This window comes from Schistocerca americana, chromosome 5, assembly GCF_021461395.2.
Source record: "Schistocerca americana isolate TAMUIC-IGC-003095 chromosome 5, iqSchAmer2.1, whole genome shotgun sequence".
Classification (NCBI taxonomy): Eukaryota; Metazoa; Arthropoda; class Insecta; order Orthoptera; family Acrididae; genus Schistocerca; species Schistocerca americana.
Window position 1 is genome coordinate 179,689,956 of NC_060123.1, and position 24,624 is coordinate 179,714,579.

Genomic DNA, 24,624 nt, shown 5'->3' on the forward strand with positions numbered 1-24,624 from the left:
AGGATTCGAACCTCCGACCATAGCGGTCGCGCGGTTCCAGACTGAAGCGCCTAGAACCGCTCGGCCACACCGGCCGGCCAGGAGAAAGAAAACTGGCGTTCTACGGATCGAGGCGTGGAATGTCAGATCGCTTAATCGGGCAAGTAGGTTAGAAAATTTAAAAAGGGAAATGGATAGGTTAGAGTCAGATACAGTGGGAATTAGTGAAGTTCGGTGGCAGGAGAAACAAGACTTTTGGTCATGTGAATACAGGGTCATAAATACAAAATCAAGTAGGGGTAATGCAGGATTAGGTTAATTAATGAATAAAAAAATAGGAGTGAGGGTAAGATACTACAAATAGCATTTTCTGTTGTTGTGGTCTTCAGTCCTGAGACTGGTTTGATGCAGCTCTCCATGCTACTCTAACCTGTGCAAGCCTCTTCATCTCACAGTACCTACTGCAGCCTACATCCTTCTGAATCTGCTTAGTGTATTCATCTCTTGGTCTCCCTCTACGAGTTTTATCCTCCACGCTGCCTCCAGTACTAAATTGGTGATCCCTTGATGCCTCAGAACATGTCCCACCAACCGATCCCTTCTTCTAGTCAAGTTGTGCTACAAACTCCTCTTCGCCCCAATTCTGTTCAATACCTCCTCATTAGTTAGGTGATCTACCCATCTAACCTTCAGCATTCTTCTGTAGCACCACATTTCGAAAGCTTCTATTCTCTTCTTGCCTAAACTATTTATCGTCCATGTTTCGCTTCCATACATGGCTACACTCCATACAAATACTTTCAGACACGACTTCCTCACACTTAAATGTACACTCGATGTTAACAAACTTCTCTTCTTCAGAAACGCTTTCCTTGCCATTGCCAGTCTACATTTTATATCCTCTCTACTTCGACCATCATCAGTTATTTTGCTCCCCAAATAGCAAAAGTCCTTTACTACTTTAAGTGTCTCGTTTCCTAATCTAATTCCCTTAGCATCACCCGACTTAATTCGACTATATTCCATTATCCTCGTTTTGCTTTTGGTGATGTTCATCTTATATCCTCCTTTCCGTTCATCTGCTCTTCCTGGTCCTCTGCTGTCTCTGACAGAATTACAATGTCATCAGCGAACCTCAAACTTTTTATTTCTTCTCCATGGATTTTAATAGCATAGCAAACGCATTATTGTGGCCAAGACAGACACGAAGCCAACGCCTACTACAGTAGTACAAGTTTATATGCCAACTAGCTCTGCAGATGATGAAGAAATTGATGAAATGCATGATGAGATAAAGCAAATTATTCAGGTAGTGAAGGGAAACGAAAATTTAATAGTCATGGGTGACTGGAATTCGAGAGTAGGAAAAGGGATTGAAGGGAACATAGTAGGTGAATATGGATTCGGGGTAAGAAATGAAAGAAGATGCCGTCCGGTAGAATGTTTCACACAGCATAACTTAATCATAGCTACCACTTGGTTCAAGAATCGTAAGTGAAGGTTGTATGCATGGAAGAAGCCTAAAGTTCCATTAGAACTACGACGGCTTCGGAAGAGCCAGTCCTGACAAAACTCTACCATCTGGTGAGCAAAATATATGAGACAGATGAAATACCCTTAGACTTCAAGAAGAAAATAATAATTCCAATCCCAAAGAAAGCAGGTGTTGACAGATGTGAAAATTGCCGAACTATCAGTTTAATAAGTCACAGCTGCGAAATAATAACACGAATTCATTACAGACGAATGGAAAAATTGGTAGAAGCCGACCTCGAGGAAGATTAGTTTGAATTTCGTAGAAATATTGGAGGACGTGAGGCAATACTGACCTTACGACTTATCTTAGAAGAATGATTAAGGAAAGGCAAACCTACGTTTCTAGCATTTGTAGACTTAGAGAAACCTTTTGACAATGTTGACTGGAGTTCCCTCAATCAAATTCTAAAAGTGACAGGGGTAAAATACAGGGAGCGAATGGCTGTTTATAATTTGTTCAGAAACCAGATGGCAATTATAAGAATCGAGGGGCATGAAAGGGAAGCAGTGGTTGGGAAGGAAGTGAGACAGGGTTGTAGCCTCTCCCTGATGTTATTCAATCTGTATATTGAGCAAGCAGTAAAGGAAACAAAAGAAAATTTCGGAGTAGGTATTAAAATCCATGGAGAAGAAATGAAATCTTTAAGGTTCGCCGATGACATTGTAATTCTGTCAGAGACAGCAAAGGTCTAGGAAGAGCAGTTGAACGGAATGGACTGTGTCTTGAAAGGAGGAAATAAGATGAACATCAACAAAAGCAAAACGAGGGTAATGGGATGTAGTCGAATTAAGTCGGGTGATGCTAACGGAATTAGATTATGAAATCAGACACTTAAAGTAGTAAAGGTGTTTTGCTATTTGGGGAGCAAAATAACTGATGATGGTCGAAGTAGAGAGGATATAAAATGTAGTCTGGCAATGGAAAAGCGTTTCTGAAGAAGAGAAATTTGTTGACATCAAGTATAGATTTAAGTGTCAGGAAGTCGTTTCTGACAGTATTTGTATGGAGTGTAGCCATGTATGGAAGTGAAACGTGGACTATATATAGTTTAGACAAGAAGAGAAAATAAGCTTTCGAAATGTGGTGCTACAGAAGAATGCTGAAGATTAGACGGGTAGATCACGTAACTAATGAGCAGGTATTGAATATAATTGGGGAGAAGAGGAGTTTGTGGCACAACTTGGCAAGAAGAAGGGACCGGTTGGTAGGAGATGTTCTGAGGCATCAAGGGATCACAAATTTAGCATTGGAGGGCAGCGTGGAGGGTAAAAATCGTAGAGGGAGACCAAGAGATGAACACACTAAGCAGATTCGGAAGGATGTAGGCTGCAGTAAGTACTGGGAGATGAAGAAGCTTGGACAGGATAAAGTAGCATGGAGAGCTGCACCAAAGCAGTCTCAAGAGTGAAGTCCACAACAACAACTTCAAGTAATTGAGGAAACGCGCCGTACCTTTGACATTAGTCGATCACGTGTTACGCCGTAGTCCAAAAGCACTTACATCTACATAACTATTCAGCGATTAGACCTTAAGTGCCTGCCAGAGGGATCATCGAACCGCCTATAGACAATTTTCCCGTCGTTCCACTAACGGAACAACGCGCGGAAATGCAAACATTTAAATCTTTCCGTGAAAGCTCTGATTTATCTAAATTCACTGCGAGAATTGTTTCTCCCTGAGCCAGTGGGCACCAGCAAAACATTTTCGCATTTGGAGGAGAAAGTTGTTAATGAAATTTCGTGCAGAGCTGCGACGGAAAACGCGTTTAGTTTTACTGATGGTCACCCTAATCGTGTATCATATACGTGACACTCTCTTACCTCTATCGCATGCCTAGGAGATTAGGCGTGAAACGCGCGAGTTATTTCTCCCTATCAAGAACCTTTCGTGAAAGAAGGAACGTGTAGAACACCAAAGAGGAAATTTTCATGTGCGGAGTAATGGAGCCCCGATCATCAGTCAGACGTTTATCCCTCGAGAACCGTTGGCGGGTCGCAGGAGATGGAAATGTCGCCTCCAGACGCGTCAAGGAGGCAGCAGCCGCCTCTTAGGGAGGCCAGCGCCAGGAGATAACGACAGGAAGCGCTGCGCCGCTCCCAGCTGAGCCGCCGCTGCGCAGTTTGTCCTGATGGGCCGCCCCCCTCCCTGGCCCCCTGTCGACACATTCAAACAGGCTGCCCCTGCGTTCCCGCCGCACCTGCAACATGACAACTACCTGCTCGAGTCCCAAAAAACACGTAGTAAGGAACCAGTACTGGTTTCTTTCACTCTCCCTCTATGTACAAAAAATGGTTCAAATGGGTCTCAGCACTATGGGACTTAACTTCAAAGGTCACCAGTCGCCTAGAACTTAGAACCACTAAAACCTAACTAACCTAAGGACATCACACACATCCATACCCGAGGCAGGATTCGAACATGCGACCGTAGCGGCAGCGCGGTTCCAGATTGTAGCGCCTAGAACCGCTCGGCCACTCTGGCCGGCTATGTATAAAAGTCTGCTGATACACACATCTGGTCTCAGACCACACACAGAACTTGACGCAAAAGGAAATGTCGCAATAATCTCACTATTTTGCTCGTAGTTTATACACTCTGCACCTGATGCTCAATAAAGGCCTCTCCAATGTTTTCCCACTGATAATCGAATCCTCAGGATTACACGTTTGTTACCAATATGTTCTGTTATCTGGTAGCAAGTAACGTGTAGCCGAATATAATGTTTACGTAACAGTTAGAGAAATAATGCTACGTTGTGATCCTGCAATCTTATGCACTCTTTATCGCATCTGTTAACTCTTAACCGATATGGTAGGAAATCTTAACCCAAAGTGCGTCCTCTTGTGTTGGGGACTTCAAAACAAAACAAGTGTATTGTGTCTGGTAATAATTTTTGTTGCTGTTGTTTTGGGATGTATACATAATTATAGGCGTATAAAGAAGAAAAACATGTTTATTTAGAAACAAACTAAAGCGAAATAAATGTGAAACTATGAATATTATAAAAACAAATATACACTTCCTGTTATATCTATTTTTCAAGAAAAAGGGCCGACCGCGGTGGTCTAGCGGTTCTGGCGCTGCAGTCCGGAACCGCGGGACTGTTACGGTCGCAGGTTCGAATCCTGCCTCGGGCATGGGTGTGTGTGATGTCCTTAGGTTAGTTAGGTTTAAGTAGTTCTAAGTTCTAGGGGACTTATGACCTAAGATGTTGAGTCCCATAGTGCTCAGAGCCATTTGAACCAAGAAAAAGGTGGCAAGTAAAAACATTTATTTATGGAATACACATTTGGTAACGCGTAACAGTAAGACAAGAGCATACATATGCTCCTTTACGAAGACTGTGGCATACTGACAACAATCCAAACACGCATATAAAAAGAGATGGTATTTAGATTTACAATGCATTGAACACGCCAGTCTTTTCGTCTTCAGTTTCAGTAACCTGCATGTCCTCCTCGTAGTCAGATTCATCCCCATTGGTGGGTTGATTTGGGGGAGGAGACGAAACAGTGAAGTCATCCGTCCCCTTTCAAAGGAACCATCCCGACAATTGCCTGAAGCGATTTAGGAAAATCACGGAAAACCTAAATCAGGATGGACGGACTCGGGTTTGAGCCGTCATCCTCTAGAAAGCGAATCCAGTGTGCTAACCACTTGCCACCTCGCTCGGTTCTTGCTGTTTCGTGATCTCTTGAAATATCAAAAATAGTTCAAATGTCTCTGAGCACTATGGGACTTAACATCTATGGTCATCAGTCCCCTAGAACTTAGAACTACTTAAACCTAACTAACCTAAGGACATCACACAACACCCAGCCATCACGAGGCAGAGAAAGTCCCTGACCCCACCGGGAATCTAACCCGGGAACCCGGGCGCGGGAAGCGAGAACGCTACCGCACGCCCACGAGCTGCGGACTCTTGGAATATCAATTTCGTTGGTAATGTTGATTTCGGAATCACCATCTTGAGCTGAATAACCAGCAACACACTCCTCAACCCATCTTAGTACACCTTCCTCAAAGTCAGGATCTGCAGCGTTAACTCTTTTCTATTTTGGATTCGCTGCCAAATTCACTAAACTGTGTCGCAGAGTTCTAATTTCATTGTTTACAGTGATTGACTTGATAACAGACTGCAGTCGCCCGAATACGTAACATGTCTCCCCACCACAGGAAGGTACTGACGGAGCATGCTCCCAAACCAATAAATATGAAAGCTACTGCAGCTTAATGTGAAAGTTACTAGAACTTCATACTTCCGTGGGAGATACTCCGCGACGCCTGTTGAGGGGTTAATATCACTTACAAATGCGAAGTGTAATCAAAACGTTTATAGTGAACTACGTAAGACACAGTTCTATATCTGAAACTGCTTCGTTCGGAAGCGCCCGTTTCGTCAGACTTTTGTACGTCCCTGGCGCACGACCTTGAATGCGAAACGTATCGTAACTTTTGCTCTCGAAACAGCCATTATCCAAGCTGAAAGATCTGTTCTACCACCCATTAGGGTGCAGGCAATGTTATTACATTAGCAAATATACTAGTAGCAATTTTAATCAATTTTAAGCCACGTGTGCTGTAAATTAAACTATTAGAAAAAAGGCTACTTACTACTAAATCGCAAAGTGATTGGTGGATAGAGGGGTCCGATCGTATATCTAACACACAGTAGCAAATACACTTCACTGAATTTATCACTGCCTACCTTCGTCATCGTTTCCTATAATGTAGATCTACCGCCAGTTAAAAAGTTGATCCTTGCAGGAGCAGAATAAGACCTGCATTTAATATGCCTTATGACAATTCCTCTGAAATAAACACTATAACTGTGTGTTTAACGTCGCCAATCTCTGAAGGAGCTACCTTGGTACATCACTTCAAAAATTTACTATGAAGCATTATTTAATTTTCACAAAGTAATTTGTACTTACAAATCAACATCAAAGCAAACAGAATTTCTTATGATACAGCACTCATGCTATCATATTTGAAACTTCGTTTCTGTAATTACAGAAAATTAGCAATAGGAGCCTGAAACTTTATTTCGGCATAATTAACGTCAGCAGAATAAGACCTGCTTTTAATATACTTTATGACAATTCCTCTGGGGAGGGGGGGGGGGGAGAGAGAAATGGAAGAAGAAGCCGCCTGGCAGAACTTTGCACAGAGAATAACTTAATGATAGCTAACACTTGGTTCAAGGATCATGAAAAAAGGTTGTATACATGGAACAAGCCTGGAGATACCAGAAGGTATCAGACAGATTATATAATGGTAAAACAGAGATTCAGGAACCACGCTTTAAATTGTAAGACAGGGGCAGATGTGAACTCTGACCACAATCAATTGGTTACGAACTGTAGATTAAAACTCAAGAAACTGCAAAAAGGTGGGAATATGAGGAGATAAGACCTGGATAAACTGAAAGAACCAGAGGTAGTAGAGAGCTTCAGGGAGAGCATTACGGAACGATTGACAAGAATGGGGGAAAGAAATACAGTAGAAGAAGAATAGGTAGCTTTGAGAGATGAAATAGTGAAGGTAGCAGGGGATCAGGTACGTAAAAAGACGAGGGCTAGTAGAAATCCTTGGGTAACAGAAGAAACATTAAATTTAATTGATGAAATGAGAAAATATAAAAATGCAGTAAATGAAGCAGGCAAAAAGGAATACAATCGTCTCAAAAATGAGATTGACAGGAAGTGCAAAATGGCTAAGCAGGGATGGCAAGAGGACAAATGTAAGGATGTAGAGGCTTATCTCATTAGGGGTAAGATAGATACTGCCTACAGAAAAATTAAAGAGACCTTTGGAGAAAAGAGAACCACTTGTATGAATATTAAGAGTTCAGATGGAAACCCAGTTCTAAGCAACGAAGGGAAAGCAGAAAGGTGGAAAAAGAATATAGAGGGTCTATACAAGGGCGATGTTCTTGAGGACAATATTATAGAAATGGAAGAGAATGTAGATGAAGATGAAATAGGTGATATGATAGTGCGTGAAGAGTTTGAAAGAGCACTGAAAGACCTAAGTCGAAACAAGGCCCCGGGAGCAGACAACATTCCATTAGGACTACTAACAGCCTTGAGAGAGCCAGGCCTAACAAAACTCTACCATCTGGTGAAAAATATGTATGAGACAGGTGAAATACCCTCCGACTTCAAGAAGAATATAATAACTCCAATCCCAAGGAAAGCAGGTGTTGACAGATGGGGAAATTACCGAACTATCAGTTTAATAAGCCATGGCTGCAAAATACTAACACGAATTCATTACAGACGAATGGGAAATGTGGTAGAAGCCGACCTCGGGGAAGATCAGTTTAGATTCCGTAGAAATGTGGGAACACGTGAGGCAGTACTGACTCTACGACTTATCTTAGAAAATAGATTAAGTAAAGGCAAACCTACGTTTCTAGCATTTGTAGACTTATAGAAAGCTTTCGACTAGTATACTCTCTTTCAAATTCTGAAGGTGGCAGGAGTAAAATACAGGGAGCGAATGGCAATTTACAATTTGTACAGAAACCAGATGGCAGTTATAAGAGTCAATGGGCATGAATGGGAAGCAGTCGTTGGGAAGGGAGTGAGACAGGGTTGTAGCCTCTCCCCGATGTTATTCAATCTGTATATTGAGCAAGCAGTAAAGCAAATAAAAGAAAAATTCGGAGATGGAATTAAAATCCATGGAGAAGAAATAAAAACTTTGAGGTTCACCGATGACATTGTAGTTCTGTCAGAGACAGCAAAGGACCTGGAAGAGCAGCTGAACGGAATGGACAGTGTCTTGAAAGTAGGATACAAGATGAACACCAACAAAAGCAAAACGAGAATAATGGAATGTAGTCTAGTTAACTCGAGTGCTGCTGAGGGAATTAGATTATGAAATCAGACGCTTAAAGTAGTAAATGAGTTTTGCTATTTGGGGAGCAAAATAACTGATGATGGTCGAAGTAGAGAGGATATAAAATGTAGACTGGCAATGACAAGGAAGCTTTTCTGAAGAAGAGAATTTTTTTAACATCGAGTATAGATTTAAGTGTCAGGAAGCCGTTTCTGAAAGTATTTGTAATGAGTGTAGTCATGTATGGAAGTGAAACATATACGATAAATAGTTTAGACAAGAATAGAATAGAAGCTTTCGAAATGTGGTGCTACAGAAGAATGCTGAAGATTAGATGGGTAAATCACATAAGTAATGAGCAGGTACTGAATAGAATAGGAGAGAAGAGAAATTTGTGGCACAACTTGACTAGAAGAAGGGATCGTTTGGTAGGGTATATTCTGAGGCATCAAGGGATCACCAATTAGATCTGGCGGCCAGCGTGGAGGGTAAAAATCGTAGAGGAAGACCAAGAGATAAATACATTAAACAGATTCAGAACGATTTAAGTTGCAGTAAGTACTGGGTGATGAAGAACCTTGCACGGGATAGAGTAGCATGGAGAGCTGCATCAAACCAGTCTCTAGACTGAAGACCACTACAACCACACTGTCAGCAAATGAAATAAAAGGTGACCAATGCTTTACTTTTACTTTCAGTTCTGTTTAAATGAATCAACCATCACTTTAATACAATTGTTGACTCTGAGACATTGTCGGATTTCTGATATGATGATGATTACTGAAGTCATTAATTAAAATACATGACATAGAAGCTAAGATAGTGATTTTTGTGCAGGTTAAATGAACCATTGACATCCGGAGAAGATAACATTAACATTTTTGAAATCATGTTCTGTTCAGTATTTGCTCTATAATGACTGTCACTCAGTTAACAAAACTATTACTATGATATAGCAGAAAATACTTGACTGCTCTCTGGTGTATCGTCCAAATAAGTGTTGGAAAACGATCTTACACAGTTCCTTCATGTTTCTGACAAACTGAATTAAGTTGGTCCACCATAACACCTTCAGGAGCCATTTTCCAGCTGTATGCAGGGCTCAAAAAACTTCAGAACTGCGTACGTCCGGAAACTCTCCAACCACGACTTATTAATTATTTCAGAGACGACCTACAACGTGATGGTAAAAGTCGCACCACTTTAGAAGTGGTCCGACACACCGTTAATTGTAAAATTAAAAACACATCTCCCACCAACAGCAACACCTCCACGCTCACGAAAATCTCGCTACCGTCATCTTCTTCTCGGTACTGCACAGACTTCTCCACGAGTCATGGTCACCCAAACAATGCGTCATTTGAGGTTCGCTATCTTACGTGGCTGAATGTTTAATATTTGACCTTCACAAAACATAATTCCCGTGGAGTGTTTGAGTCATTTACAGTTTTATAAACAATTCTTTTATCGTATTTTTATAAAGCAAAACACATTTTAAAAAATAATTTTGGAAATTACAAGGACATTAGCTTCTGCAAAATGTATGAATCGATGTTATTTGACGTGTAGTTATATCAAGAAATGTAAAAAGATTTATAGGTTGGTGTGTGCAATACAGTTGTTCCGTTATGCGCTGCTCTTGGTTTTGTGCCATCAATTCCACAAGTCTTCATGACAGCATTGGGCCATATCTTTCGGGGTTTCCCAAAGGTTCTTTTGTGTCCCTAAGATCTCTAATAAACCATCTTGCAGCAGCAATTGTTATCAGCCCATTGCCATCCAATACTGGTAAGCGGCTGTAGAAGATCTGTTATCTTACTTCTTCTGCAGACGCTGAGGTTGACGTCCATCAATCCGACCGCTGAGACCGAGCGGTTCTAGGCGCTTCAGTCTGGAACCGCGCTGCTGCTACGGTCGTAGGTCCGAATCCTGCTTCGGGCATGGATGTGTGTGATTGTCTTAATTAGGTTTAAGTAGTTCTAAGTCTAGGGAACTGATGACCTCAGATGTTAGCTCGCATAGTGCTCAGAGCCATTTGAACCAACCGAGCGAGATGGCGCAGTGGTTAGACACTGAACTCGCATTCGGGAGGACGACGGTTCAATCCCGCGTCCGGCCATCCTGATTTAGGTTTTCCGTGATTTCCCTAAATCGCTCCAGGCAAATGCCGGGATGGTTCCTTTCAAAGGGCACTGCCGACTTCCTTCCCCGTCCTTCCCTAATCCGATGAGACCGATGACCTCGCTGTCTGGTCTCCTTCCCCAAACCAACCAACCAACCATTTGAACTATTTATTTTTTGACATCATCTGCCTCTTCATTCCGCTTTGCACAAACTGTAATTAATGAACCCTCGTCTTGGTTAATATATCGTATATCTGCACCATAAATCGCTACTTGAAATACACAGGTATTTCGTTTCTAGGTTCATGGAACATCCTTGCTGCATAGGCACCTTCTCAATACACTAGCAAATCGGAAACAATACTTGAAGGAATTTTAGCTGCTATGAACAAATTAGCTTACTAGGAAATGTGAATACAGAGTAAATATGTGGTAAGGGAGACTCAATTCTTATCTTAGAATTACAGAAAGGTTTCCACGACCTCCGAACCAACGAATGCCTTGAAGAAAATGCCAGCAAGACTTATACGGAAATCAAAGGCTAGGGGAAAATCTATATAACCTTGTGAATGAATTTTATGAAACTTGGGAGGTTCTATTAAACTGCAAAAATAATATTAAAAGATAGCAGGCGTGGAAAGACTTGAGATTCGCGGTACAATCTGTCTAATATCACAAGCATTAAAACTGCAAAAGTAGGTTATCGAAGAGCTGAAAGAATAATTGAAATTTGAGTAGGACAGGACTGTTATAGTGTTGAAAGTAGATTCACTGTACAAACCATTTTAGTTTAATGTTTATCAATCCAGTGCAGAGTTAAGAGAAACATGGAGACTTATACTATATACGTAGATGTGGAGAGGGATTTTGATAATGTGGAATGTAAAAAAAACATGTGTAGCTCTTATTCTATGTGTTATCAATTACAGGGTAGAAGGGTAATGCAATCTGGTTATCGCAAGAAGATTGCAGTAACCTGCACTGACGCAAAGGTGCAAAAGGCCGAAATCAAGGAATAGCTTAAGGCAGTGCTAATCATTGTAGCCACTGATGTTTAATGTGTGTATTCAAGATGAAATGGGAGATTAAAGGATCTTTTCGATGCAGAAACTGTTTACAGTGGGCAAAAAAACACTACGATGAGATTAACTAATGACATACCGCCGGCCACTGTGGCCGAGCGGTTCTATGCGCTTCAGTCCGGAACCGCGCTTCTGCTACGGTCGCAGGTTCGAATCCTACCTCTGGCTTGGATGTGTGTGATGTCCTTAGATTAGTTAGGTTTAAGTAGTTCTAAGTCTAGAGGACTGATTACCTCAGATGTTAGGACCTATAGCACTTAGAGCCATTTGAACAATTTTTTTAGTGACATACCAAAGGTCCCAAAAGCGAACATAACACGAACTTTAACGTTCTTGACGCAATTGAACCTGTTGCAGCCGATGGAATAAGGTTGTTTGCGTTACAAACTGGCACGCTAGGTGGCTAAATGTTATACATGTAGAAGAGATCCTTTTAGAGGTGAATGCATTTTGTTATGTTGGAAGTAGGAAGAAGCATGAGGGCATAGTATGTTAACGGGGCTTTCTCTGTAAAGGAACAATTGCTATGTTGAAAAATGAGACCAAAATCATTCTCGAAAAACAGTATTTGAAGCAAAGCTCTCTATGAGTGCTAAACGTGGACCATGCAGCAGACAGGAATAAAACACGTCATGAGATGAAACACTCTGAGGGTAAGATCTACAAATGAGTAATTAGATTTGTCAGTCTTTGAAAGTAAGTGGATGATTGAAGATCTTCATAAAATCGCAACTTGGAGGACTCCTTGTATTGGACTAATAATCCGCTCCTAAAGTTAAAATCTGGGTTGTTAGATAGCGTCATATTTCCTTCTAAAATAAACGAAGTTTTGACTTCTCTGCTAGGATCATCTTCGGAATACTAGAACTCTCCATTGCTCCAACAATAGTGGACACCGAAACATCCTGAAGAAGATCCCAACAGAGGGGTCGAAACGTCGATTATTTCAGAAGGAAGTATGACACGGCCTAACAACCCAGAAGATTTTAACTTTAGTGACAACGGCCACGAAAGCCTGCAGACTTGCATAATCCGCTCCTTCTTGTGCGAGATAGAGCTAACCTCGTCAGTGTTCACATTGGATGCGATGCAGGAAAAGGGTGTTTCTTCGAAAGCTCAGAGTTAATTGAATAATACTCATTTCTTATCTTTATTTTAGATAACTTAGGATCAAACTGTTTGGTATTTGCTCCTCTCAGTAGATGTCCTTTCAACTGTAACTAGGTCGGTACCAGCTAATCGACTTTGTGAACCCAACATGCATACTTGGCTAAGGGTACTTGGGACACACGAGTCGAATGAGGTCTATTTCGTTTCCTGGTATCCAGTTACAACGACTAAATTGAGTACAGAACAATGGTAGTTCATCGACAAGGGCTTTGCGAGTCCATTTCGGTGGCATTAAACAAAACGATAAAAATAATTCCCTGACTTAGCTGTTTGTAGAGGGCCAGCGGTTTAATCCCGTCAAAGGATATCATTTCTCCATCTGAGATAGCTGTAATGCCTTTCTTTCCGATGTGACGTTGGGTTTAATCTTACGGCCTATATTCTATCACACATCAGCGATACACGTTACGTCAGAACAAGCCTAGACACGGTCGCGTCAAAGGTATCAAACCTCCCAGCAGTGAATCCCGTTCGCTACTCCCTTCCACTACAGGAACGTTTGACGACTGTTTCCCGTTTCAAATATGAGTCACTGTCCACCTTGTACAGTTCCTTTGTCCAAACTGCGAACATTACAACGTTACTGCTTCCTCCCGGACGTGTAATGAATGAGCCCCTCCCTTCTCCCCCTGCCCATACCTCTCTCTCTCTCTCCCTCTCTCTCCCTCTCTCGTCGTTTAAGCTCCTATGTTATCCGAACTTCCACTTGTACAAGCGGCAGACTACTATTCAATGCTTACAACCTGTCTTTCAATCAAATACTCGAAGTGCGAGGCTAGCCGCTTCCATCGGAGAGAAACGAGGTATGTAAGGAAGATTTAATATTCAGTATCGAGCAGCATGAGTGAAAGCGAGAGAGGTGGCCTGATTGCGATATTCATCGCAGATTCCCTTTGAAACGAGATTGCTGTCGGTGATCCGAGGTTAATGCGGATAGCGAACACGTGTCGCTGCCGGGGCGCTTCAGAATGTGCGTGTCGCCCGCATTCAGGGGAGTTTCGCTACCCGCGGTAGCTTAAACTGTAGTCTGTCTCTCCCCAATAGTGATGGAACGTATTAATTCGACGTGAAACCGGCAGAGTCATCAAAATCAAATCGGTCGCTTGCATTTGCTTTACGCTCTCCATAACTTAAGAATTACTATAACATCAAAGTTGTACTCTGTTTGAAATATGGTAGAGAAACTGCGCGCAGAAAAGCTCAGATTCAGTAAACGCTTCTCTTGACAGTCGGCAGAACATCTTAGATTTGCACGTGGGAATCGCACTGTGTAGATCATGTTAATATGTAATGAAACTGAGGCCTCATACGACAAGAGCATGCGGTGGCGGCATGGGATGTTACACAGCACTGTGGATATTTTCCCTTTCTTTGTTGTCGTTTCCTGGTTCCCGTTTCCATGGTTCTCGTTCTTTTCTTTTTTTTATTCTTCTTCCATTAGTTCAGTTTTTTTCTGGTTCTGTACTCCGTTTCAATGCTTTACGTACCTCATCTGCACGATGCTCCGCTGGTAAGGAATGCCATTACTCAAGAGTGTCCATCATACTCCATTTCAGATATTCTACAAGCTAGACCCATCCTCGGGTTTGTCCAGAAATATTTAAGTATTTTTTGCATAAGTTACAGATTAACTGAGTTTCATTTTACTTCCTACTCACACTTATCATTGTGTCTGTACCTCAGCGAAAATATCTGCACAGCAGGCAAATCTGGCCCATAGGCGCTGTGTGTCATATTGGAAATATTCTTGCTTGCAGTCAGGGTATTTGTTGTTCACAACAGCCCACTTTATTCTCGGCGCACTTACGTACTGCCTCTAGTTTGTTTTTTAAAATTTTTATTGTCATTTGGCCATCACCGTACAGCCATTCATCATATTTACAAAGTATCTTTCTTAATTGTTATTCTACTACACACTTCCTGAATTACTATTTACAAAAATATTCACTTTCTGAATAAATCATTTATACATGACACCGATTTAAACTACTAATAAAATGATTATACCACAATAATAAAAAGGAATACATCAGACACAAAAATCAACACATTGTGTACACAGTGTACCTAAGTAGTTGGGTCACACATATTTAAGTGCTTGAAATTAACATTTAAAACTAGTGCAGTCTTTGGGTTGACAACACTGCAGCCGATGTTGGAAGAGGAATCTCTGTGTTAAACAGTGTACTGGTAAAGGATTTTTGTTGTGTTTTCTATCTGGTACACGATAGCAGTAGATGAATCATGTCTCCTTCTTCATTGCATAAATCACATACTGGAGCTTCCTTCAATCGGTTCGGAAAATACGAGTTGAGAATTCAAGATGGTTAAGCGGATGAGCGTAATCATTGTTATGAATCGTCTGCTCCTATTCCATTCAGTATATCAAGGTGGTAGTTCTATTTTAAGCTGCAGCCAAACATATTGTACTGCTTTTGATTTCTTGACCGAATCCCAATGCGCCTGTCAGTCGTTTCTAGCTTTTTCCTTCGTCGAGTTCAGCGTTTGTTGACGAAAAAGTATATCATTTAGGATTTCACCTAAGTTCATTGCTCTTTTAGCTAATCTGTCTACTACTTTATTATGAAAGATGTCATCGTACCCTGGAATCCACAAGAAATTTGTCACTATTCCTGCTTGCTTATTTCTAACGATTTTTTAATGTTATTTATAATCATGTGTCATTACAATAAAGCACAACTGAGAAGTACCCCTCTCAACTAAAACGAAAACCACACTATGCAGTACAAAAATCTTTCTTAGAGCTTAAACAAATACGCCAGACAATGAAGTGACGTAATGGTCAGTCTACGGGGGGGGGGGGGGGGGGGGGGGGGGGCGGGACATCCTGAGAGTTCAAAAAATTGCTCATTCTGTAAGCGCACTGATAATGTCTGTCGAGCGATTTGACAACTATTGAAAAGTTGTAGTTACTTATTTCAGTCATATTTTCCATTTAACATATGCGATGACCGATTCTGCGTGTACTAAAGCACAAGAATGAGTGGAACATAAAGTATTCAATTACGTGTTACACTGTAATTAAGTTAAAATGATATGAGGGTGGCTGATAATTTATGCAATCTCTCTTCCCGCCCTCCACGAATAGACTGGGAAGAAAGCCTAATCACTGGTACAATGGCACAAACCCTCTTTCATGTATTTCTCAGTGATTTGTAACGCATAGATTTAAATATGATACGGTAACCAACTGAAATAAATAGTAAGATTTATTCTATTAAGTAAATACCTATAAGGAATGTCCGATAAGTTGCGGAATGGGAACGACATTGAAAATCCGATGAAGCTCTGCACAGATGCTTAGGACAGTGTCTCTAGCATGCCCATCGACATCATGTCGCTCTTTACAGTTCTTAGCGGACAGTGAGTACTTAGAGATGCCTGGAACAACAGCGCTTCCCGCCAAGTATGGCTGCCTGCTGAGAAGTTTCGCCTGATTTCACGGTACCCCACATAACACAACTGTCATCTGTTTCCTTCTTCGTGATATTTCTCGGCCGCGCACTGAAGGCCAATGAGGTCGCCCCTGCAGCGTTTCCGAAGCGAAGTGTGTGATCACCCACCACAAAGCCACCACTTGTTTCCCTCTGATGTTCATCTCTGGTCATATGAATCGCTGGGACAGGCAACTAGCTGCAGACCACAGTAGAGAGGTGGTGGAAAGCACAGGCGGCTGCCTTCTGCGACGAGGGTTTTGGAAAGTTGGTTCAACTCTACGATAAATGTCTCAAGTCGCAGTGGCGACTGTTGTAGAGAATTAGCTGAAAGGCATAACAAACTGTTGCAGATAAAACACTGCACTTTTCATTTCGTGATCTATCGGAACTTACTTTCCGTAGAGCCCTCGTCGTTTGGTCATGAAGGAAATACAGAGAGACCACTTGTAATCGGTGGCCACGACCCGGCTGCAGTAGGTAGGTTCATGACGAGGTACGTCACACCAGTTATTTGAAAATGAAAATAATTGCTTGGGGCAGATTACCACAGAGAGTTCAATGAAACCTTCTCAGACTGATGATACCAAGAACATCATTGAATCAATTCAACGGCAGGAACAATGAATAGACATCAGCTGCCTTCATAGCAGAGAATAATATAGAAAACACTATAGAACATAATCGCTATCTCTAATGACGGTTTCTTTATATTATAGAGTTGTGTGTCCAAAAAATAGTTACAAGGCGGAAAATAAAGTGTTATAGCTGGTGCAAAAAAGAATGTTTTTAACAATATTAGAGAATTTTCCCCGTTAGAAGACTGACAACGAAAGAAACTAAGTTCAAAATTAATCTCAATCCAGTTCAATTTTCCTATGTCAAACACACAGTACAAAGCAGTTCAATTTTCCTATATCAAACACACGTAAAAAAACACTGCGCAGAGCTGTTGTGTCGAACGGAGAAGCTAAAATAACCAGAGAATCCATAAACTTCATTAAGGTTCTTGAGGTGACCTTCTGACTTACAAGTTTCATAAACTTGTAAGTTTCTCAGAGAGGCCTAAGTATCTTGACATCAATACACCCTTTGGTAATGCCTGTTTCAACTACGTACTCAATACACTGTTTAGCCGATACATCACGACTATTATGTCTGACATAATTAATACATGGGACCTAAAATGGAAAATTATTTAATGACACAATTGTATTGAATAAGCACAGTTTTGAGCCTTTAGTTAAATATTAACAACAACACTAAAAATACTTCTTGAAGTGTCTTCCAGAACTAATCAATTAACAGATAGACATTAAGTACTTTTTGAGAAAATTTACTGTGGCAAGAAGAGTTATTCTTGAACTCTGTAGTAAACAGCACAGTCTTGCAAAACATCAATAATTGGAAAATATATAATCAAGTCCCTTGCTGGCTGATATAACTGGTAGAATAAAGTTAAAACTCCAGCTATGGAGTACACTCACCGTGTACCCTAATTTCGTTCTGAGCACAAATAATGAGAAACTTAATGCTCCCAGCTACAGTCACTGAAACAAAGACAATCTCCAGACGTGCCAAGCTCACACAGCCTGGTCCCTGTGGACGCAACATACTGGTTGAAGAGCGGTGGTGTACAGCAGGCTGAACGCCAACAGTGATGGCAGCTCTGGTGATTTTCGTTGGTTCCTGGGTGATGTCACTGGCTTCTGCAGCCCCAGCGTGAGCTTGAGACCTTGATGGGCTACGTACTGTATCTTTATGAAAGGCTGCTCGACTGGGTGCCGGAAGAACAACGTAGTCTTGATCCGCACATCAGCTTTCACAGCCCTCTTATGGTTTACTCGCAGATTTCTTGGACCTGCCGCAGTTCCAGTGGAGCTGAAGGCGCTGCAATTGAGGGGTCAGCAGACATTCGGCTACCGGCACTCTGCAGTAGGTGCGCCACAATATCCCTCCTCCCCTAGGACGGAGGTTTCGAGGTGGAGGCATGTGGTTGTAGCCTCACTGACGTCTGAAACCTCCGACCCCAGGGGGGAAGGGCCAAGTGGCGAATCGATGTCCATCAGGATGGGACTGCTGTTGCGCTGCCAGTGGTTGGATGGAGATTTCCTAGGCTCGCACCTGATCATTGTCAGCTGCTGGTGCCAGTATTTCTGGAACAAACAGTGGTAACAGATTTCTTGTTAGTTATGATGTTCCCTGCCAGCGAAGTTGGTTAAGGTGGTGCCTGTGGCTCGACCCATCAGTAAAAGAAATTCTACCATGGCTATTCCTAGGAGGGGCCAAATGGTTGCTCAGACCCATCGTAGCCTACCCCTTGCACATATATTTGCCCAGACTGGGTCTTGTGGGGCATACCTGTCATGACAGGGGTGGGAGGGCTGATGTGCTGGAAGTGTCAGCTGGGAATGTAACATGCATCTGTGTTTTCTCTCAGTGGGTGACCACCCCCACCCCTCTGCCTGTGAGTGTGTCCCCGGTAAGATGAAATAAAAAGAGAGACTGCATGGGTGACTGAGCGATACTGGCAGAGATTAGTACTTACAAATGCCCCACCACGCCATTTGAAGCAGGGTGGAATGGGGCTCTATGGACTGATGTGCTCCTGTTAAATTTACAAACTGTCTAAGGAAAATATTCTGGTTAAGGTCTGCATGGTGGCAGTGGAAGTGATGGAAGGCATCCATGACACAAATGAGGCTACAGATCCTACAGATAAATGGGAGAGAAGATCCACCTTAGCATGGCGCACTGTCGAATAGAAATGGATGTTGTAAGTGTTGAGAAAAAGCTGGTTCTGGGACAGTTTCATTGCGCAGATTGCATACATGCATACAGAATTCCTGGTAATCTATGGAAGTAAATTAGGGACTGTTATCTGTTAAAATCGTTCCTGGGAAACCCTCTAAGCAAAATATCCTGGTTAAGATCCAGATGGTGGCAGTGGAAGTAACACAATTGCACATACATAGCCTGCATCAACCACAATGAGCCATGTGGTCCCCAGAAAGGGGCCAGCGAAATCAGATAAAGCCTTGATAAGGGGGTTAACGTGGATGTCCATAGGAAATATCTATAGGCAGGGGACACAGAATTGGACTGGTCGGTGGTACAAGTAGAAACACTGCATGTGATGCTATGTCAGTTCCTTGACAGTACATGTGATGTCTGTTCATTTGTTTTGTGAGGATCACTCCACTCTCTCCCCTATCACTCCTGTGCCCATGGTGGCAGAGTTACAGGGCCCTCTATCAGGGCTTTCTGTTGGAGATTGCAACTTGCATTCACCCATTTTCTCCTTGGAGCAGTAAAAACCATTAGTATAGAGAGTTTATTTCAACGATCCCAAAAGGCCTGAAGTTCTGGGTTTTGTAGTTGTTTTCTGTTGGCTGGCCATGCAAATTGCATACAATTGAAGACCTTTCTGAAGAGTAGATTGTGTGCTGTGTGATGCTTCACAGAATTGGCATCCAGAAGGAGGATATTGATGGATTCCTCCACTACAACATGAAGGTGAAAGGCGACCTCAGGATCTACAGGTAAAGCCTACAGGTAAACAGGAGAGAAGATCCACATAAGCATGGTGCACTGTCAAATGGAAATGGATGCTGTAAGTATTGGGATGGTGCCTGTTCTAAGCTATTTTCATTGTGCAGGTGGAATGCATATGTTGGAATACTGACTGCAGTAATTGTATGCCCTAACGCATATACATTTCAAACAAGCAGTGAGATTATCGTTTATGTGCATATAGCATCCGAAAAAATTGTGGTATGTCCACATACACCAGTTAGGTGTCTTGATAATCTTCAGTCCTAAGAAATTATTTAACACTTAGGTCTCCCAGGAAGTCAGATTCGAGGACAGACAGCGCTTCTGAAAGTTGATGCATCCCACCAAGAGACTCTCAAACACATGTTGTTAAGTACAGGCGTCTGGCACTATGTGATAATCAACAGTGCTCCAATGGACAAAAGGGCTGGAAAGACATCTCTGATATGTGTTGGTGTACAGTAATAAACACCACAGTCGATAGTGTGACAAAAACATGTGAGGATCTTGTTAGGGGAGTCCAAGCTGGTAATAAATTGCTCTTTAGGTAATGAGGATGGTAAGTTTATCATAGGCACTTGTCCAGAAACTTTATAAAAATCTTTAAGGTAGTTGCTGATGACTTTGGGATCACGCTCAGACTCGTATTCCGACATATATAAATTTTTTGCACTACAGTTAGTGGCCATCCACGTTAAACAATCTGTCCCAGTTGTCTTTATCGCTGTCCACGAAAAATTATTATTTCCCTGGTTCGCAGTGTTTCCATGTCGACTTTTTCTTGTACTCCTCTTGCCATCACACATTGATTCACATGTCTAAGAATTTTCCTGCATCAAACAGAGATGTACCTACTCTCTCATTCCCCCTCAATTTTCCCGCATTTTGGCGTATTTTCCCTCTAATTATAGGTATTTCCATCAATGTTCGTAATTTTACTGACTTCTGCACATGTGATCGTGACCTAACTTCTGGGCATGTATTCTAAAATTGCTTGTAAATGTATTATAGCCCGCATCTCGTGGTCGTGCGGTAGCGTTCTCGCTTCCCACGCCCGGGTTCCCGGGTTCGATTCCCGGCGGGGTCGGGGATTTTCTCTGCCTCGTGATGGCTGGGTGTTATGTGGTGTCCTTAGGTTAGTTAGGTTTAAGTAGTTCTAAGTTCTAGGGGACTGATGACCATAGATGTTAAGTCCCATAGTGCTCAGAGCCATTTGAACCATTTTTTTGTATTATAGATGACAACACCTAGCACAACTGCTCCATTTCTGTGTGTGTTACAAAACTTGACGGAAAATATAAGTGAATTGAGAGAAAATACGTCAAAATGTGGGAAAATTGAGGGAGAATGAAGGAGTACTCACATGGCTGCTTGGTGCAGGAAAATTCTCTTAAATGAAACGAGTGTGTGAGAGCACGAGGAATACGACAAAAAGATGACATGGAAGCACTGGGAACCAGGGAAGCTGATCATCCGTGTACAACGTTAATACGGATGGAGTAGATTGTTTAATGTGGATGACCACCGACTGTAGTGTAATAAATTTATTTACGTTGGATCACAAACCCAGGTGCGACCCCAAAGTTATTGGCAACCACCTTTAGATTTTCATGAAGTGTCAGGACATGTGCCTACAATTAACTTCCGTTCTGTGTCCGCTAAATGTAGAGTAATAAATTTATTTATGTCGGATCACAAGCACAGATGTGATCCCAAAGTTATTGTTAACCACCTTATAGATATTTTTGAAGTGTATGGACATGTGACTACGATACATTTTCCGTCTTCCTTAACCAAAGAGCACTCCATTACCATCTTGGGGAATGCAGTATACAACTAAAGAACGGGCTCACGTGTTTGACCCTGTGCAAGACTGTGTAACTGGTCTAATCTGTGACAAACAGTATTTACAAAGTGCTTCTCTGTACTCTCTACCAATCATAATCATGCAGGGTCTTAGAAATATCTTACAGAGCAGTTTTATGTAATTGGTATATCTACTGAGGTAATACTGATACACGCAAATTGACTGTTGTCTTGGATGTTTTCCTAGGGAAGAGGACCATCTGCCTCTAAATTAGCATGATTCTGCGTTAAAGGATGATAGAGGGTAGACGGATTAATCGGTTGAGAGGGGTTGTAACAGGGTAGGATTTAATGGTAGACTGACGATGCACTCTAGAGAGAAAGAGATCTTGTGGTAGGTCATTAATCGCACATTTGACCATTTTTTCCATTGTTCTCTTGGGCTATATCAAATGGTTCAAATGGCTCGGAGCACTATGGGACTTAACTGCTGAGGTCATCAGTCCCCTAGAACTTAGAACTACTTAAACCTAACTAACCTAAGGACATCACACACATCCATGCCCGAGGCAGGATTCGAACCTGCGACCGTTGCGGTAGCGCGGCTCCAGACTATAGCACCTAGAACCGCTCGGCCACTCCGGCCGGCGGGCTGTATCACTCGTGTGGTATAACTTACATTCGACTCCTATACAACTGCGTTTTCTGTGAGTGACTTAGAGTCCTATCTACCTGTAATCGTTAACAGCAAACCTCCCCCATACCACAGTCGGCAGAGGACTTCCAATCACTACAGCTATGAACCTGAAGACTTGATTTATGTCTAGGATGTGGCAGGGAAGTAGAGTAGTTCGTATATATCTTCCTTCGTCTAGAGGAGGCGCAGAAATATGTTTTCGATCGGTTAGGTGGACATAATTCATCATACATACACTATGTGATCAAAAATATCCGGACACCTGGATGAAAATGACTTACAAGTTCATGGCGCTCTCCATCGGTAATACTGGAATTCAGTATGGTGTTGGCCCACCCTTAGCCTTGATGACAGCTTCCACTCGTGCAGGCAGACGACCAATCAGGTGCTGTAAGATTGCTTGGGGAATGACAGTCCATTCTTCACGGATTACTGCACTGAGGAGTGGTATCGATGTCGGTCGGTGAGGCCTGGCATGAAGTCGGCATTCCAAAACATAGCAAAGCTGCTTTGTAGGATTCAAGTCAGGACTCTGTGCAGGCCACTCCATTACAGGGATGTTATTGTCGAGTAACCACTCCGCCACAAGCCGTGCACGATGAACATGTGGTCGATCTTGTTGAAAGATGCTATCACCATCCCCGAATTGATCCTTAACAGTGGGAAGCAAGAAGGTGCTTAAGACATCAGTGTAGGCCTGTGCTGTGATAGTGCCACACAAAACCACAAGAGGTGCAAGCTCCCTCCATGAAAAACACAACACCATAACACCACCGCCTCGGAACTTTACTGTTGGCACTACACACTCTGGCAGATGAAGTTCACCGGGCATTCGCCATACCCACACCCTGCCATCGGATCGCCACATTGTGTACCGTGATTCGTCACTCCACACAGCGTTTCCCCAGTGTTCAATCGTCCAATGTTTACGATCCTTACACCAAGCGAGGCGTCATTTGGGATTTACAGGTGTGATTTGTGGCTTATGAGCAGCCGCTCGACCATGAAATCCAAGTTTTCTCACCTCTCGCCTAGCTGTCATTATACTTGCAGTGGATCCTGATGCAGTTTGGAATTGCGCTTTGATGGTCTGGATAGATGTCCGCCTATTGCACACTACAACTCTCTTCAACAGTGGGCAGACGAGGCCGGCCTGTACGCTTTTGACGCTTTTGTGATGTACGTGTCCCTTTACGTTTCTACTTCACTAGCACATCGGAAACGGTGGACCTAGGGATGTTGAGGAGTGTGGAAATCTCGTGTACAGACGTATGACACAAGTGACACCCAATCACCTGACCACGTTCGAAGTCCGTGAGTTCCGCGAAGCGCCTCATTCTGCTCTCTCACGATGTCTAATGATTACTGAGGCCGCTAATATGGACTACCTGGCAGTAGGTGGCAGCACAATGCACCTATTACCTAATATGAAAAACGTGTTTTTGGGGGTGACCGAATACTTTTGATCACATAGTGTACGTATGATGAATTACGTCCACCTAACCGATCGAAAACATAGTTCTGCGCCTCCTCTAGACGAAGGAAGATATATACGAACTTCTCTACTTCCCTGCCACATCCTAGACATAAATCGAGTCTTCAGGTTCATAGCTGTAGTGATTCTAAGTCAGTGACATAGATTTGTTAGATAGTGCAATCCCTGGGTGCACATGTGCCTGACAGATGATTTTTGTGGAAGAGACTATGTTCTGTTCACAGAGTTAGTGGAACATGACGTGTAATTTCACATGCCAAACACCGCTGCTATGCGCATATCTATTTCCTCATAAAATGTTGTCGTTCTATGCATTTTCCGTTGCTGAAGATCAGTTGATAGAACTGATGCGAGCACAGCATAATTTCCAAACCGAAGTCGGTTGTAAACAGTGGGCGTTATACTCATCCAGAAAGCTATATAGTGCATGCCACAAAGAATCTACGTTTTGTCTTTGGTGTAGAAGGTAGTAGTTTTACTATCTTAAACTTCGTCAGATGTTGGAAATATATAATTTCTGCATTGGAATATTGACAGCGTTGCATTTCACACCACTAATACATCCGAAAATACACAGCTTTATTATTATAGAGTGTTTGTGTGCAGAACCATGTAACCTTAGGAGTGTGTTTATGTTCTACGATCATTTCTCTCTTTCCAATATCTTCTTAGTATGGACTACAAACACTAGAACAATACTCCAGAATTAATAGCACAAGTGATTTGTGTAAAATGTTTCAAACTAATTTCGTCGTGCATAAACCACACGTCTCTTTTTCTTCTTCTTCTTCTTAACCGTCTGTTATATCGCCACAACACTCTCAAATGTCTTCAGGCTCATATCTACTATACACCTATAAAGAATGCTAACCTCGTCA

The 24,624-nt window shown here is 42.2% G+C and overlaps 1 protein-coding gene across 1 annotated transcript in view; it reads left to right on the forward strand.

The window, feature by feature from the left end:
• Positions 1-24,624, forward strand: part of LOC124616259 — a 932,810-nt gene that overhangs the window by 33,281 nt on the left and 874,905 nt on the right. Inside the window, exons 2-3 of the mRNA XM_047144563.1 lie at positions 17,909-18,096; positions 19,658-19,735. Of these exons, the coding sequence (XP_047000519.1) occupies positions 17,909-18,096; positions 19,658-19,735 (266 nt within the window). The remainder of the gene's footprint in view (positions 1-17,908; positions 18,097-19,657; positions 19,736-24,624) is intronic.